The sequence below is a fragment of the Typha angustifolia genome, chromosome 7, assembly GCF_048772165.1.
Source record: "Typha angustifolia cultivar Huaian chromosome 7, ASM4877216v1, whole genome shotgun sequence".
Taxonomy (NCBI): Eukaryota; Viridiplantae; Streptophyta; class Magnoliopsida; order Poales; family Typhaceae; genus Typha; species Typha angustifolia.
In genome coordinates this window covers 13,439,491-13,456,042 of record NC_133245.1, presented here as the reverse complement: position 1 = coordinate 13,456,042, position 16,552 = coordinate 13,439,491, and the positions used below count along the sequence as shown (strand labels likewise).

The 16,552-nt window shown below is 37.1% G+C and overlaps 1 protein-coding gene across 1 annotated transcript; it reads left to right on the top strand.

The window, feature by feature from the left end:
• The first annotated feature begins 1,774 nt into the window (after positions 1–1,774).
• LOC140761907 (uncharacterized) lies at positions 1,775–16,362 on the top strand. The gene is made up of 18 exons (XM_073099434.1): positions 1,775–2,488; positions 3,185–3,295; positions 3,487–3,543; positions 3,692–3,768; positions 3,877–3,976; positions 7,530–7,603; positions 9,008–9,108; positions 9,335–9,438; positions 10,293–10,346; positions 10,442–10,497; positions 10,589–10,627; positions 10,940–11,081; positions 11,206–11,390; positions 12,533–12,600; positions 12,750–12,822; positions 13,108–13,169; positions 13,512–14,778; positions 15,868–16,362. The coding sequence occupies exons 1-18, from the start codon at positions 2,408–2,410 to the stop codon at positions 16,124–16,126; spliced, it is 2,910 nt and encodes a 969-aa protein (XP_072955535.1). The 5' UTR covers positions 1,775–2,407; the 3' UTR covers positions 16,127–16,362.
• Positions 16,363–16,552: the final 190 nt, after the last annotated feature.

Genomic DNA, 16,552 nt, shown 5'->3' with positions numbered 1-16,552 from the left:
ATATTTATTTACAGCCACTAAAAGCTTCAATTATATATCATTAATTGAAGAGGGGCCAGCGCATTCCATCCACAATATGTTGGAACTTGGAAGCATTGCGTTGCTTCGATGGTTATCCAATCCACCAACAGGATGTGATGGGAGAGAAAAGCATATCCTTGCCGACTTGTGAATAAGTTATTGTTTTAATCATCGTTTGTCATAGTAAACTTACTTAGGGGGTGGCAAGGTTTGTTTGGTTCGAATTATGTCATCGTAATGTAAATGTTTAGATTTCTAAATGAAATATCGAATGACATAAATTATTTAAACTTATATAAGTTATTTAGATTATAAATATTATTCAATTATTGTTTGATTCATTAGTTTTGCAACAGTTGAAACTAAAAGATTAGCCAGGGATATAACCTGGGTAATGCAACTTGCAGGTGGCTTTGCTCAGACCTAATTCATATCTGTATTCATCTATCAAAGACATAAATTTCTTTATTTCTTCCTCTGTCTCTCTCTCCTTTTCAACTCATCTAACATTGAGACCTTTTCAATTCTTTGATACACAAATGAGTTATTTTCTATTGTTTGGAAAAGGAAATGTGGAAGTGCTCTTTTTTGGCCCCCACATACCATGCCCCATTATCTTATACACAAACCAAAGTCCAAAAGCATATCCCTTTTCTCCACCAAATGCCAAGCTTTTCTAGTCAATGGAAAATAAAAATAAATCATGGACCTCATTTTCCAACAGCTAATGTCCCCATTGACCACTTCCTTATGGAAAACGAAGCATCACAAGTTAAAATCGCCCTTTGGAGTCCACAAGTTTTTCTTTTTCACCCATTACTACTATGCCAATGCCCCTGTGTGGAGAGATGAGAGAAAGTGGCCACTGGTTTCACACCCACATCACTCCTTTTCCTAGTGGGTGGATGTAAGGAGCCGGGTTGATGCCGGTTTTATAGATACCCTTGGATGACTAATCCAGGTACAAAAAGTAATTTGACGTTTAGATATATATATATATATATTTTTTATAGCATGCTTCTCTTATAAATTTGCTATATAAGATAATCAATTTGCTACAAGTTTTAAGCTATTAAGAAATAGATATAGTAGTACTTATCATATATGTCATGACTCATGAGAGATTCGATTAATGAAATAAATCTCAGTTATATAATGTTATAGGAGAGCACCGGATTCGATAGGTTGGACCAATTTGGGTCTGATTTCAATATGTGCATGGCTTATTCTCTTTTTTAAATTCCAAATTAGATGGAAATGAGGTGCTTTTGTGCAAATATTACAAACCAAAACTCAGGATATATCTCACACGGTTAGTACGTCGCTCACGACCACGTTAAATATTCGGAGCCAAATTGGGCCGCATAAATTGTTAGTGCGGATCATCTTATCATGACCGTTTGAGAAATTATACGGTGGCGTAGTTTACCTCCCTCCATATAATTTTTTATGGTTAAGTTCGTACATGCAGAGAGACTTCGTACGGAGAAGAAACGGAAGGAAGGTGCCGAGTCTAGAAAGGTAAGCGGCATCAACGTTCCACATCGGCGCCGGACGCCAGAAAAATCCATAGGAAATCTTCGAACCCACTCTGACGTCCGGATTTACTAACGTCGACACGTGGTCGCTTAGCTGTTGGCCACGTTATCAGTTGTTTTTCTCTTCTTCTTTTTTTTTTTGGTTGAGAAAATAAATATAGGGATTTTAAAACTGGGTGAAAATAAAATGAGGAAGGTACGTTGAGTCTAAGTACTTGAGGGCTCGCTTTCACGGTAGTTAATTGCGAAAATAAAAAAGAGGAAAAAGAGGAAGGTATCTGCATTTCTTCGTCCCCAGAGCTACAACGATCCGAGTCGTTTGGAGAGTAAGGGTTCCCGACGCGACTGAGGGAGAATTCGGTTCTTGATTCGATCCTGTGGCGCCGAATTGGGGCGCTTGGTGTGTGAGTTCTTCTATCGGATCGACGGTTCCTTCGCGTGATTTCTGCCGGTTTCTTGGTGTTATTTGTCTCTTTTTTTTGTTGGGTATGAAGGATTAGATGAGTTGTTTTGGGTTATGGATATGGTTTGAGGGTCGGCGTCGATGGAGGTGTTGCGGTTTTGGATTTTGAGGGTCCTTGATTTGTGGATTTATAGGAATTTAGGGGTTTTGTGATCAGAATAAGTGTAATCCAGAAGGAGGTTGTTTGGTAGATTTTGAGTCTGTATCAACAGTGATCTCTAATTTTAGTAATTGTTTATTCGCTGGGGTTGTAATCGCTCTTGAGGGATTTTTGTGAGGATTTGCCTACCTTGAGTGGTTAGTTTTAGATTTAGGATTGCTAATCGAGGGAAGGTTGCTCTTTTTCCTCCATTGAGATTTTGTGTATCTGTTGATAACGGTAAAGATGGTGAGTGCACATCTTTTCCAGTGTAGAAAGCACTCATGGCCCGCGGACGAGTATGTTAGTAGAGCTACTTTGCAATTGGTGAGCGCCTATCCCTGTCGATCTAATTTTATATTTAATACTCTTTTTGCCAATATATGTTGATTCTGATAGAAAAAGTTCAGTCCTTTTTTTTACCTTCTTAAGTTTGTTGCAGAGAATCAAATATCGAGCAGTGGAGAGCTGTTATCCCCTTCTCTGCTCTGATTACTTGATTCGTATTTCTTTCTTTGTAAACTTAGGTCATCTCTTAATGCTTGTTGATCTGTCATATGACGCCTCCATAAAAAATGCAATGTAACTTACAATTGACCCTTTTTTCTATAAAATTTAGATGTCATGTTTCTGATCTTAAAAATGAATTTGTTTTGCCTGAACATGCTAGGGGTGTAATTTGTAGAAAAAAATGTATGTTAAGCATATTTATGTGGAGAAGGATGAGGTAAAGAATTATGCATATATCAATAAATTTAAAAGAGAATATTCTACTTTGTTAAAGGTCTGGTGTAAATGGTCTCATCAAATCTAAATGTAGTACTTAATCTTACAAGTTTGATGCACCTAGGTGTCTCAGTTATGGTATGCAAATCTATATATTTTTTTTAATATAAAAGAAAGCTGTTCTGGCGGATATATAGTGTTAATTCATCCGGAGAGTCTTTCCATAGCAGCCGATTTTGTTTGCCAAGTCCAATCCATTTGCAACATTATGCTGATTCTCATTTTCTGTTATTGCAGCTGGACTTTGATGGTGGAGCACCTCCAGAACAAGCATGGAGAAGGAGGTTAAATAGTCATGCTAACATATTGAAGGAATTTAGTGTTACATTTATGGAAGCAATTAAAATGGTATGTTTAATGCTTCCTTCAGTCCATGTTTACCTTTTAGTGAGGATGTACTAGCTACAAATTGTTTCATTGCTCTTGATGTCTTCTTATTTGATTGCACAAAAAGCTGTCTTAGATATACTAGCATTGTTGAACTCTTATTTGATTGCACAACAATCTAGCTTAGATTTACTTGCATCATTGGTGTGCAGATGCGCCTAGGTGTGCGTCTTTGGTCATATGTTAGAGAAGAAGCTTCTCATGGAAGGGTAATTTATTCAATCTCTGCTGTTTCTCCTCTTCACTGTGAAGTACTAGATAATCTTGTAAAGCATGTTTTTTTTATATCATAGTGTTTTTCCAGTTTGCACCTTGTCAAATAACATTGCCTTTTCCCATCTTTTTCCACACTTGTAGAAAGCACCTATTGATCCTTTTACACGAGAAAGTTGTAAGCCCTCGGCCTCCCAAGGAGTTCCACTTGGTGGGATGGGGTATGCAATTTTAAGTTATATTTAAACTCTAGTTCTTGCATTTTAATTATTTTCTTCCTTTTCTTTTTAAGAGCTGTTTTCCTAATTTAATTTAACCATGTTTTGCAGTAGCGGCAGCATCTCGAGAGGTTTTAGAGGGGAGTTTAAGCACTGGCAGATAATCCCTGGTTCATGTGAAATGTCACCGGTGATGGCAAACCAGTTTTCTGTAATTCTCATATTCTTTGTCTTTTTATTACTTGGCTATTATGTTCTACTTGCACTCTGAAACTTCAGGGGTTATGGCAATGGCAAATTAGTTTTCAACAATCATCTGATCTTCATCCTTCTCTTACTTGGATTCTTAATATATTTTATGTACTTGCACTCAAACTTCACGGGTGATGACAAAATAGTTCTCAATAATTATCTGATCTTCATCCTTCTCTTACTAGGTTATTGCAATTTACCTACCAATAGATTTCATTGCTTGCTCTCTTATACTTTAATTTAAGTTTGTTTGAATTTTACTGTACTTTCTTTACGTAAAATTAACAGTCTAGAATAGTATGAAATATGATGAAAAGAGTATCTTGTGGTGCATTTTGTGAATTTCCCTTGATATCCCATTAAATATCGTGTTTACGTGTTGTCGGGGCTAAGTTCAATAGGGATGTAGGTTAAGACTTCTCCAACTATCAATTGCTAAATCACGCACTTAACTAATGATCTTATGAAAGCGGATATAGTGATTATTATATACAATGTTAAAAGGTATTTATGATAGCTGCCTTGGCAGGAGCAGCTAATGGACTGTGCAGCATTGGGCATATGAGGCCTAGCAAGGCAATCAGGCTGCATATGCGTCTTTGTTGATGCATACACAGTTTCTGGCAGACCACTAAAGTAGTTGGGTCACATATGTAGTTTATGGCAGCCATTTGGCAGTTTTAGATGACCATTTGGTAGTTTAGGCGGAACTGTTGCTGGTGAGGGTGCAAATAGGTAGATTAGTCAACTATTGAAAAATCATGATGCTAACGGCTTCTTGATTAAAGTATCATCTGTAAGTTGTAGTTTTATATATCTAATAAAAACATGATCCCAAATGTTATTTGTGTGTATGTAATATGGTTCCGCACATATCATTTAGTACTCTTATACATATACTAGTTTATTATTAGAGAAATTTGCATTTAACATCTTGCATGTTCACCTATTTGTGGCATACACCTTCCATTTTCAATATTTATAAATCGAGTTCTACATTTACCAAATATTTCAATACCTTGTTGTTAGATCTGTTTACAAAACTCTCAGCCCCCCCTCCTCTTCTCAAAAAATAGCTTATCCAACCTAACTTGCCCAACACAAGATAAGGAGAACTCACTTTCATTTTTGGTTGGGTCCAAAATTGTGCCCTCGACCCTCGTACTTCAAGATTTTGGCTAAGAAAATGAAATCTTGTTATGCCCTAAAAGAAAGAAAAAATAGGTGCATTTTAGACATTTTAAAAAAAGAATGATTTGGAATGGATGGAATATTCCTTTTTATGTCATCTACCCAAACGGTGTTAGTGTTAACCTAACCTAGCATATTTCATGTAATGTAAATATTTGTTAGAACGTAGGGTCCAATTTGTAAATATCGAAAACACAGGGTGTAAACTGCAAATAGGTGAAAGGGTTGTTTTGTAAATACAAATTGTTATTTATGCTAGACTGAGTAAGCGTCTGCATAAGTGCAATGAGGTGGGTGGGCCACTCATACTGTGGGCGCTTTTTACATCATTGATTATATTGGTGCTTCTACTTTTAGGATTATGTTGGAAACTTCCAAATGACATTGATAAGAAACAATAAGCAACATGTTGTCATCCTCTTCAGGCCAAATTTGCATTTTTTTCTCTTTTATACATAAATTATGACTACAAAAGTTTCCACGAGCGGACTTTGGAATTTGACAATATCAGAAATGTTGCTACTCACAACAGTGAAGCTATTTTAGAACTTGCAAAGCACAACCTCTTTAGTTGTCTTCTGTTGAAATATACAGTTCCTTGAATCACTCTTTTATAGTCTTCCTCTCATTCCTTTTCTTTGTCCCTAACCTTAGAAATATAGATTTATATAGATTGTTTTCTTCTTGCAAAATTTTTAATTGTTTTAAGTGGTAACACCAACATTCAATGGATCATGTATTTGTGGATGACCTGCTCTTCTTATAAAGTAGATTTATATGTTAAATAGAACGTAGTTTGTGCTTTGGCAATTGGCTGAATTTGGAAACTTCTTTATCCACAATATATTTGTGGTGCAGGCTGATAGGATTCTGAATAATTAGGCAAAGCATAGTATGCAAGTGGGAGGATGCCAACTTTGGTTATTTGATAACTTTTTGAACAAAACAAATGTCTGGTTGCTCTTGTAGCATACTTTAACTTTCCTAAAAAAATTGATGTTGCTTTGAGTATGCATTTATGTGCGCATGTGTGTGTGTGCATGCACTCACACTTGAAGGTGTTAAGAGTAGCTTCTAGGGTATCAGTCTCCAAGGAAATTTGTCAATATATGGCTTCTAGGCTATATTTTTATATCAATAGGACAATATCTCATAGCTATCTTTCATGAGTACCTCATGCTATATGTTTCTTATCCTCATTGGAACTAGTTTAAGGTTTAAACTGGACTATATGCTCAATCGTTTGTTCTGGGGATCCACTATTTTCATTGAGACTGTAAATTTTTACTACTACGAGAGGGACAACTGTTTACTATATATGTAATTGGTGCATTTTCTAAGTTCAGATGGTAGTGTTTGGGTTCTTGCACCAAAAATATGGGAGTTCAGATTTTTTTGGTTGGTTGTTTTTGTTAGTTGCCACTTGTCACTATGGAGAAAGAGATGAAAAGATTTGGTTAGAGTCTGAAGAGAACACATGCAGGTTCATTTATTGACAGAGGGGATTAGCAATGAGAGAGCATAATGAAGAACATCATAAAAAGGTTTCCTAGGTCAACGTTCATTAGGTTGCTATTTTTATTGTTGACATCTTCTAGGTATCCACTTTATTACTTCATCTGTATACTTTGGTTATATAGGATTCATAACCTAGGTGGTTTGGCAAATTTAGGAGAGGGGGCTTCACAATTTGATGAGGTGGATTATTTATCTCTCACAGGCATCATGGTGACCAGAAGATGGTTCTCCTTCAGTAAAGAAAGGGATTGCCACTTTTCAGGATCTAGTACCAAACATATTTGACATATTTGTTTTAGCTCTTCCAGGATTGACCCAAAAAGATTTCATTTTACCTGTAACGTATCATCATGTTAAAGGACATGTCTCAGACTCTCTCGTACCGTAATCATATGTTTAATATCTCAGTCCCACTCTCCTTCATGACCTCATTTTACATCCCTTCCGATTGTTTTCCATTCTTGCATATCATTACATGTGTGGATGCTAATCTGACCAGATTGAGAGGAAGGTTGGCAAGCCTTGTGAGGTGGGGTGGCCTTTTAACAGTTGAATGTCTGATATTTCTGTGATTCTGTCTCTAAATTGTGGAGAAAGTAGATAGCTTTTTTGCATCTTTTAGCATATAAAGCTCTTGATCTGCATTTGGGACTTGAGAGGTAATATTGTCTAGTGTTCCATTTGATGCATTTTTTTTGTATGTAATGATCCTTCTGTTTACTGCAATAAGATGGATGGCTGTGGGTTAAATACATAGTATGTAACACATATTTCTTATAACCCGTTTTCCTTTTGGTCTGCAGATTTTCATATCTCGAGATGGAGGAAACAAAAAATACTCATCTGTTTTAGCTCCTGGCCATCATGAAGGTCTAAAGTAAGGACACTCTTCATTCTCCTGCTTTATTACCTCATTTCTTCCTCATCTGCAGATGGCATGAACTAGTTGTGTCAATTCTGTTTACATGCTAAGTTTAATGGGCCGATTTATCTCTGCAAATTAACTTATACATTTGGAGGGGTCGCTTAGGATGAAGGTTAGTCTTGGTACTTGTGCACATCATGTCATAGATCATCCTCTCTAGCAAAGATGATAAGGCTACTTATTTGTTGACCTTCAGGAACCCTGCATTGAAAATCCTTGTGCTCTTGGACGACCTTTTCTTTCTTTGTTGATTATACACTAATTTAAACTTTAAAGTGCATTTGAATAGGTTTATGATAGTTGTCAATTATGGTAGGGATTCTCAGATGTCATCTTTGGGTTTTTTTTGTTAATATAGCATTTTGATATATAATTCTTGTTGGATTATAGTGCAGTCATTGTTTGTAACTTTGTATCGGTTTGGCCATTGTTGTGCTTGTTGCTCATATATGTTACATCTTTCTGTATGCTTAATAATGCTAACCTTGTCGATTGATAGCATGTGAATCGAATCAGAAGTTGATTGAAAAGTTTGTAGTCTGATTGATATATGCTGTTCTATATCTGCATTGGCGATTGAGCAAATTGTGCTTTGGAAGAAAGTATGTTTCTCTACAGACTCATTATTTTCATGTTCTTACATGTTAACAAGTTGGCACAAATCTATCCTGGAAGGAACAATTGTCATCAAGGAGGTCATACAATCTAAAGGATCTATTGCGATTTGTAACACTTTTTATATACAAAAGGATGTCTGAACAAGCTATCCCCAGTGGGCAGGGATGGCTAAGAAATGTGTGCCTGATTATATCCTAGGTTAACTAATAAGTTGCCAGGTTGTGGATTGTAAAAGTTCCTCAGATGGAAATTTCTTATTTACAGGCCCAATTGTAATATGAGCTTGTGATTTTCTTTGGATCTTCCATAACAGGAAGACCTTGGACAGAGTAGGTTCCTGGCAGAAAGGCTGAGAATAATCTTTTCTCAATCTTTCCTGTAACAAGGACATCCTATTCTTCCTTTGCTGGTATGCCTTAATTAGACTAGTTACTTTGAGTTCTGGCAGTTAGTTACTACTTGACATCTAGTGAGGCAGCAGCGGAAGCAGTATCTAATATATAAGATGGTGATATTCCAAGGACCGACCTGTTCTTGTAAATGCATTAATATTGAACTTCAGTTGAATGGCTTTCAAGTGCTAATCACTTTGGCAACACTCTTCCAACATGTTCTTACAACCTAATTGTGTGACTTAACCTTTTTATACTTGTTAATTTTGGCACTCTTCTTTAGTAGACTACAACTTCTGTTCCAAGTTGTGTACATATCGACTTAATTTCCTGCATTCTTTTTCAGGAAATTAGGTGATGAGGGGATTTCATCATGGGACTGGAACTTGAGTGGTCAGCATTCCACATATCACGCGTTGTTCCCTAGGGCGTGGACTGTCTATGATGGTATGATCTGGTTTATTTTTATAAATTAATGGCTTACATATTCTTTAGCCATTTTAATTAGGATGTTTATTAATTGGAGGAATCAACTGATAGTGATTCTTCTCATCTTACTTGGAGTCTATTGATGGAAAACTTAGCTTATATGTGTGGTTCATTTAACTTTTATAGATAAACATGAAAACATGCTTATATTCTGGTGAAGTAATATATTTCCCTCATTATATAGGTGAACCAGATCCTGAACTTAAAATTTCTTGTCGCCAAATATCACCATTTATACCTCACGATTACCGGGAAAGCAGTCTTCCAACATCCGTGTTTGTTTACACTGTAAGTATGAGCTACCACTAAGCTATGACATATCTGATATCCTAGTAGGCAGTAGCAAATGACATGATAATAGAGGCTGATTAAAAATACTTTCTTATGGGAGATTTGTGCTCTCTGGAATATGTCAACACTCGTTTTAGTTGGTTTTTGCAGACTTTACTAGAAATCTTATTCTGTGCAAGCTTTTTTTCACATAACTACAAATAAAATTATTGGTATAGTAAATTACTAATTGCACCAAATCCTGTTAGAAGCAATATATTTTAGAACTCTACCTAGAAAGGTACACGAAAAAATTCTCGGTATTTGCAATGTTTGAAGCAATGATGGCCGTGCCGGTCGGTACTTGCCGTGCTGGCGATACGTGCATACCGGCACGTGGCACGAGGGTGTCGCACGGCACCTTTCTTAGCAGCACTTTACTGAAGACCTTCATTGTTGTGCTCGAGGTCGTCGATCATGTTGCGGATGCCCTAGCCTTTGCTCGCTGGAGGAAGAAGATGTACGAATGGGTCGGGTTGTTGAGTTGATTTTTTTATTTTTGAATAAAAACTTAAAGTTGTGGATCTGCGGTCGGCGACCTTGGGCACAATGGGCGACAACGACGAAGCGCTACTAGTCTCCCTTCTCTTTTCCTCTTCCTCTCTTGCGGCACGTGTCATGCCGACCACCGGTCGGCACAGCCATCTATGGTTTGAAGTTTACATAGTTTAAATGTTATTGATCGTTGATCATGCGACATGCTAAAATCTATTATTTGCTACCCATATTGCATGTGAGTTTGTGACTTTATTGAATATTACTACTTTATAAATTGGTATAATCACATTGTAGAAGTATTCTCTTAATTGTAGCTTGTGAATACTGGAAAAGACAGAGCAAAAGTAAGCCTGCTACTGAGCTGGGCGGTAGGTGATGTTTTGCATCAATTTATATTTTGTGCTGTATTTGTTTGTTCTATATGTTTTTATAATTTTGTTTTACCTATTTCATGTTTGCACAGAATTCCATTGGAGGAGTTTCTCACCAATCTGGAGGTCACGTTAATGAGCCTTTCATGTTAGTGAAACTTTATTGCATAGTTTGTAAATGAAGTGATGTTTACTAAATCCTTGACATTGATGTCAATCTTTGCTCTACATCCATGCAGTGGAGAAGATGGAGTTTCTGGAGTCCTCCTACATCACAAGCAAGTGTCAACCCTTGATTCCTCTATTGTGATGGTTGGTTAGCAGATTTCCCTTAGGTTGTTCCATGCAGTTGATGGAAAGCCAAGTGCCTGCCCAATCTTGTTCCGTCTCCCCTCTAATAAATTTCTTCCATTTTGAAGAACTTGTTTGTTTCATCAGGCCTTCTCTTCTATGTACCAACTGCCTTTTTGACACTTCAAGTCCATTTTATAAGCATGATGTTTCTATCTACTTTTTATTTCTTTCATTGTAGGTTTGGTCCGTGCATTGTTTTAAACATATTTTGCTTATCTGTACTTGTAAAACTGCAGGACTGCAAAAGATAACCCCCCTGTAACTTTTGCTGTTGCTGCTTGTGAAACTCAGAACGTGAATGTCACAGTTTTGCCAGTTTTTGGTCTTTCTGGAGACAACTGTGTTACAGCTAGGGAAATGTGGGGTACCATGGTTCAGGTTATTGCTCCTGTTATGTTTGGTCATTAGTGTAGTTTGGTTTTGATGCTGTTCTTGACCTTTGGTTGCTAATTGCTTTGTCTATGGTTATCCTTGCTTAATGGCAAACTTTTACCATCTGAAGGATGGCCAGTTCGATCGAGAAAATTTCAGCGCTGGTCCTAGTATGGCTTCTTCCTTGGGAAATACAGTTTGTGCAGCAGTTTCTGCCTCTACCTGGGTTGAACCGCATGGAAGATGCACTGTTGTCTTTGCATTGGCTTGGTCATCACCCAAAGTAAAATTTCAGAAGGGCTGCACATACCACAGGTAACTCTTCCATTTGATCCTTTGTATGTAGAGTCAATTTTTCTCTTTATTTATTGCTTGTCCTGCAATGTGGACTGCTCTATGATTATGTCTTATTGGAAGTTAGTACTCAAGACTCACTTGTGATGCCCAAAGTGTGGCTCTCCTACTTATAATAAGCATATGTAAGAGATTATGCATAAGTTTTGATCAACTCCATGACCCAGACTTGAGTATTTGGTTTAAATCTTGAACACGATTATCTATTACTTAGCATGACAAAATAGCATGTAAGCTTAATTTTTAAAACATGCAACTTTCCCACTATAGTTCTTTCTGGTATGGAATGAGTCACTGCTGGCGAATCCAAAGACAAAGCTTTAGTCTTTGTTGACAAGCAAATTGAGGGCATGCCACCTGTAGTTTTATCGGGGGGATGATTTTTTCTTGACATGCAAACTTTTTGAATAGCTTTTATTTTTGCAAATGTCAGGAAGAGACGTGAAATGGTTGTGCCCTGTTTGAGTCTGAATGCCTTGTTTTTTACCTTTCATATTTTTAAGTGGTATTGGCGCCAAAATTTAGGCTTATATAGGTCAGGCTCTGTTTTCATTATCTTTTACCTGGTTAATGGAATTAATTGCCTCTAAGAATAAAGCTTTTTTAACGAGCTCTGCAAGTGGCTGTCACTGGCATGCTATACTGTTGGAAGATTTCACTGACATTCGCTGGAATGCTATACTGTTGGCAGATTTCACTGACAGAGGAAATGGATTGTAGGAGAGAATCTTGGTGGTGGACTGGAAAACCCTACAGATACATAGTACTAGTCATGCATCCTACTAGCAATCCAAATAATCCCATTGTTGCTGGAAGATCATGTTTTATTAGAAGATATAATGCTGATTTCATTTGTTGAACACTTGCTGTAGGAACATGGAATCAATTCATTAAGAATTCGTTATGGTTAATTACAGCATTGAGGTTTACTTTATTGCATTATCAATATGTCTTTCTACAGGGCTCTTGATTATGTTGAGCTGACTCCATTTGGGGTAGAGTTAATATCTGACATCTCAATGTTCCAATTAAGACTTAAAAATGTATCCATGTCCTTTTTCTTTCTTTTTTACAGATCTTTAATGGCTACTTTCCTATTGCAGGAGATATACAAAATTTTATGGAACTTCTGAGAGATCGGCTGTCAATTTGGTTCATGATGCCTTGATGAGTATGATTTTGATCACTAAAATCTTAAAATGTTGGAAATTTGGAATTAAGAGCTTGTTTTTGTGGTCTGGATTGCATTTCTCTCGAAATTTGCCTGTTTCTAGTTTTTTTGTTTGCTGCTGATCTTTTCTTCATTTATTTCATTGTCAGAGTATAAGTGGTGGGAAGAGGAGATTGAAAAGTGGCAGAATCCTATACTCCAGGATGGAAGACTTCCAGAGTGGTAATTTCACCTTAACATAGACTTTTTACTTTCTTTCAATTCCTTATTGCTGTAATCTTTGGGGTTGTGTTCCATGTTCATCATCTGTTAATAATTCTTTTCATATTTTTTTAATACCTTATCTTTCATTCTTGCTATTTGTACATATTACAACCTCTGAACAGCATTTTTTATTCCATATCTGATTCAATAGTTATTGCTTAGTTTTCCTCTACAATTAATTTTGTTGTCATAATTTTAAACTTGCATCCTATTTGAACTGAACTTTATTTTGCATGCTTTCAGGTACAAATTCACTCTATTTAATGAGCTTTACTTTTTGGTTGCTGGGGGAACCGTTTGGACAGGTACTTTATGCTTGTTGTTGTATAACTTCTGTTGAAAGTATTGTCAAGCCAACATTACTAGCTCTGCAAAAGATTATGTTCTCAAGTTAACCCCAGCTAGAACAAAGTGGTATCCGAGAGACCTAGGCTTCCTCTTTTTATTAATCTTGGTATTTGTATTCAGCGATCTGCACGAGCCTATTAATTTGTTGATGAAATAATTGGTATTTTTATGTTGTCCCTAGTGCTTATGCACTCTTTAATGTTGTTACTTGTCTTAGGAACTTCATGGTTTTCTTGGTTATTTCATCATTCTCTGTTGTTTAGGATGTTGTCTTATGTAGTTTTCTCTGGAATATGCAGATGATGGAGCTCCTGAATTTGATGATAAGTCCAGGCCTGGTTCCTACACCCACAAATCTGTTAAATTTGTAAATAAAGATGTGAAAAATGTATCTATAAAGAATACCCGTTCTAATATGGTTGAGGAACAGATTTCTTCTGACAGTGAGCTAAATAATTGTGATGAGAAGATGACAGGCCGCATTTCGCCAACTTATGATGACATCTACGACCATGATTCTCTACAGGATGGCCCTCTTCTGCATCCGCAAAATAGCCCTGAAAATGTTGGGAGGTTCTTGTATTTGGAAGGAGTAGAATACATCATGTGGTGTACATATGATGTGCACTTCTATGCTTCTTTTGCTCTTCTTGATCTATTCCCAAAAATTGAGTTGAGTATTCAACGTGATTTTGCCAGGGCTGTTTTGTTAGAGGACAAAAGAAAAGTTAAATTTCTAGCTGATGGTAATTGGGGAATCCGTAAGGTCAAAGGTGCTGTTCCCCATGACCTCGGAACGCATGATCCATGGCATGAAATGAATGCCTACAATATACATGATACAAGTAAATGGAAGGATCTAAACCCAAAATTTGTGCTACAGGTCTATAGGGATTTTGCTGCAACTGGTGATATGTCTTTTGGTAGGGATGTTTGGCCTGCAGTTTGTGCTGCTATGGATTACATGGATCAGTTTGATCGTGATGGTGATGGCTTAATCGAGAATGATGGATTCCCAGATCAAACCTATGATGCTTGGACAGTTCATGGAATAAGTGCTTACTGTGGATGCCTCTGGCTTGCGGCCCTACAAGCTGCAGCAACAATGGCTCAGCGTCTTGGAGATCAAGCATTTGCTGAAAAATGCAAGGTTAAGTTTATGAAAGCCAAGCCTGTGTTCGAAGCCAAGTTGTGGAACGGCTCCTATTTCAATTATGATAGTGGGACAAGTAGCAACAGTCGGTCTATACAGGCAGATCAACTGGCAGGGCAATGGTATATAGCTTCTTCAGGATTGCCACCAATATTTGATGAGGGTAGAATTAGGAGCGCTCTTCAGAAAATATTTGAGTTCAATGTAATGAGGGTGAAAGGAGGACGCATGGGAGCAGTTAATGGTATGAATCCCAATGGGAAGGTCGATGAATCTTGTATGCAGTCACGGGAAATCTGGACAGGTGTGACCTACGGTGCTGCTGCAACAATGCTTCTTCATGGGATGGAGTACCAGGCTTTTACTACTGCAGAAGGTATTTTTATCTCTGGGTGGTCTGAAGAAGGATACGGGTATGTATCTGAAAAATTGATCCTTACTTTCAATATCTGTGATTTATACTTAGTCTCTGATATTCTTTTCTATGCATTAGTTAATCAACCTGACCAATGTTATTATTGATGATTTGCTTATTTATTTTTAATTTCCTTATATTTCCTTTTGACTGGTATTTGTCTGGAGCAGTCATGGCTCATCAATGCATGTAAATTTAACAGGAATTACAATCTGTGCTTCAGCTTCCTTGTGTAGGGTGCTCGTTATTACTTAGTTTATGGCTTTATGCCCCTTCAAGACTGTTCTTTTACTCTTCTTTTGCCCCCTGTAATTGTGTAGTCTGTAATTTGTAATCCCCTTAGGCTGGAAATGAGGCTCAGTCTCCGCATTCTTTTCTTTATTCTCTCAGTGCAGCGGGGTAGGGAAAAGTTACCTAGGAAAGAAAATAAAGATGATTTTTTCCTTTTTGGAAACTTTGCTTTGTTGACAATTATCTTTCTTGTCTAATTGTGTTGCATTCTATGATTTTTTAAGTGCTAGTAGTTAATCTAATAGAACTAGGTATTTTCATGATATTGTGACTGATCTATGCCTCTCCGGAGCAGCCATGGCTGGTCAATTAACTGTGGAACTTTATATCTTTGGAAGTATTTTATGAGAAATTACAATTTTTTGCTTGCTCTTATAAAACTAATGTCTGACACTAGATGGCTTTCCTTTCAGAGATCAAAACTGCATAGGTTGTGCCCCTACTAGAATGTTACATTTCTTTCCTCTGTAATTTTATAATCTGTAGCTTAGATTGTTTTGGGCCTTGGAACTGTCAGCTCTGTCCATTTTATATCTCTGTCAGCATTTCTCTTTGCCACACTTCCTGTGCTACTGGTCAGAGGAATGTTATTTGAAAAAACAAGAATGTGGACACTTGGCAGATGATTTGTTTTTCTCGGAACTTCATCTTTTGTGATTATTTTAGCTTGCTGGCACTTGCATTATATATGTATTGACATATTTCGTGCCTATATATTCGCATTATCAGATGTAATAATTCTTGTGTTTTAGTTCTCTGAAGGTTACTAATTCTTGGTTCTTGTGGGCATGTATAGGTATTGGTTCCAGACTCCGGAAGGATGGACTACAGACGGGCACTATCGATCCCTAATATATATGCGACCCCTTGCAATCTGGGCTATGCAGTGGGCACTATCTCCTCCAAAGACAATTCTTGATGCACCGAAGATAAATATCATGGACAGGATTCACATCTCCCCTCTCACCATCAGAGTTCTTAATGAGTCACATGTCAGAAAACTTGCGCCAAAGAACAGCTGTTTTGGTAACACTGTATTTAACTGTGAATGCTGATCAACCTGGCACTTGAATGCGTAAAACAACACATATGTACGACATTTGATTTCTGGCTTTTCTGACCCTTAAAAAGAAAATTACAGGGTTAGAAGTTTTTCCTCAGGCCTAGGAAATAAATCTTGTAATAAGTTTGTAGTCTAGAGTGGTTAAGCAGTGGAAATTTGGTTGTTTTACAGCATTCTCTTTGTATAACGTTGTATAATATGTTTCTGTTAAAGTTCATATGTTGGTCATTTCTTTTGACGTGTATGGATTGCTAGATCGTGTCCTAGATATTCTTGTCAAAGTTATGTTTTCATGTCTTTTGCCCATGTTAACTGGACTCCATATTCAATTGTATTCTTATTGGGGATTCATCTTGGTCCTACGAGTAACGAGTAGTCTGCTATTGTCAACCTAGGACGCTCGCAGATTTTTTGTTTT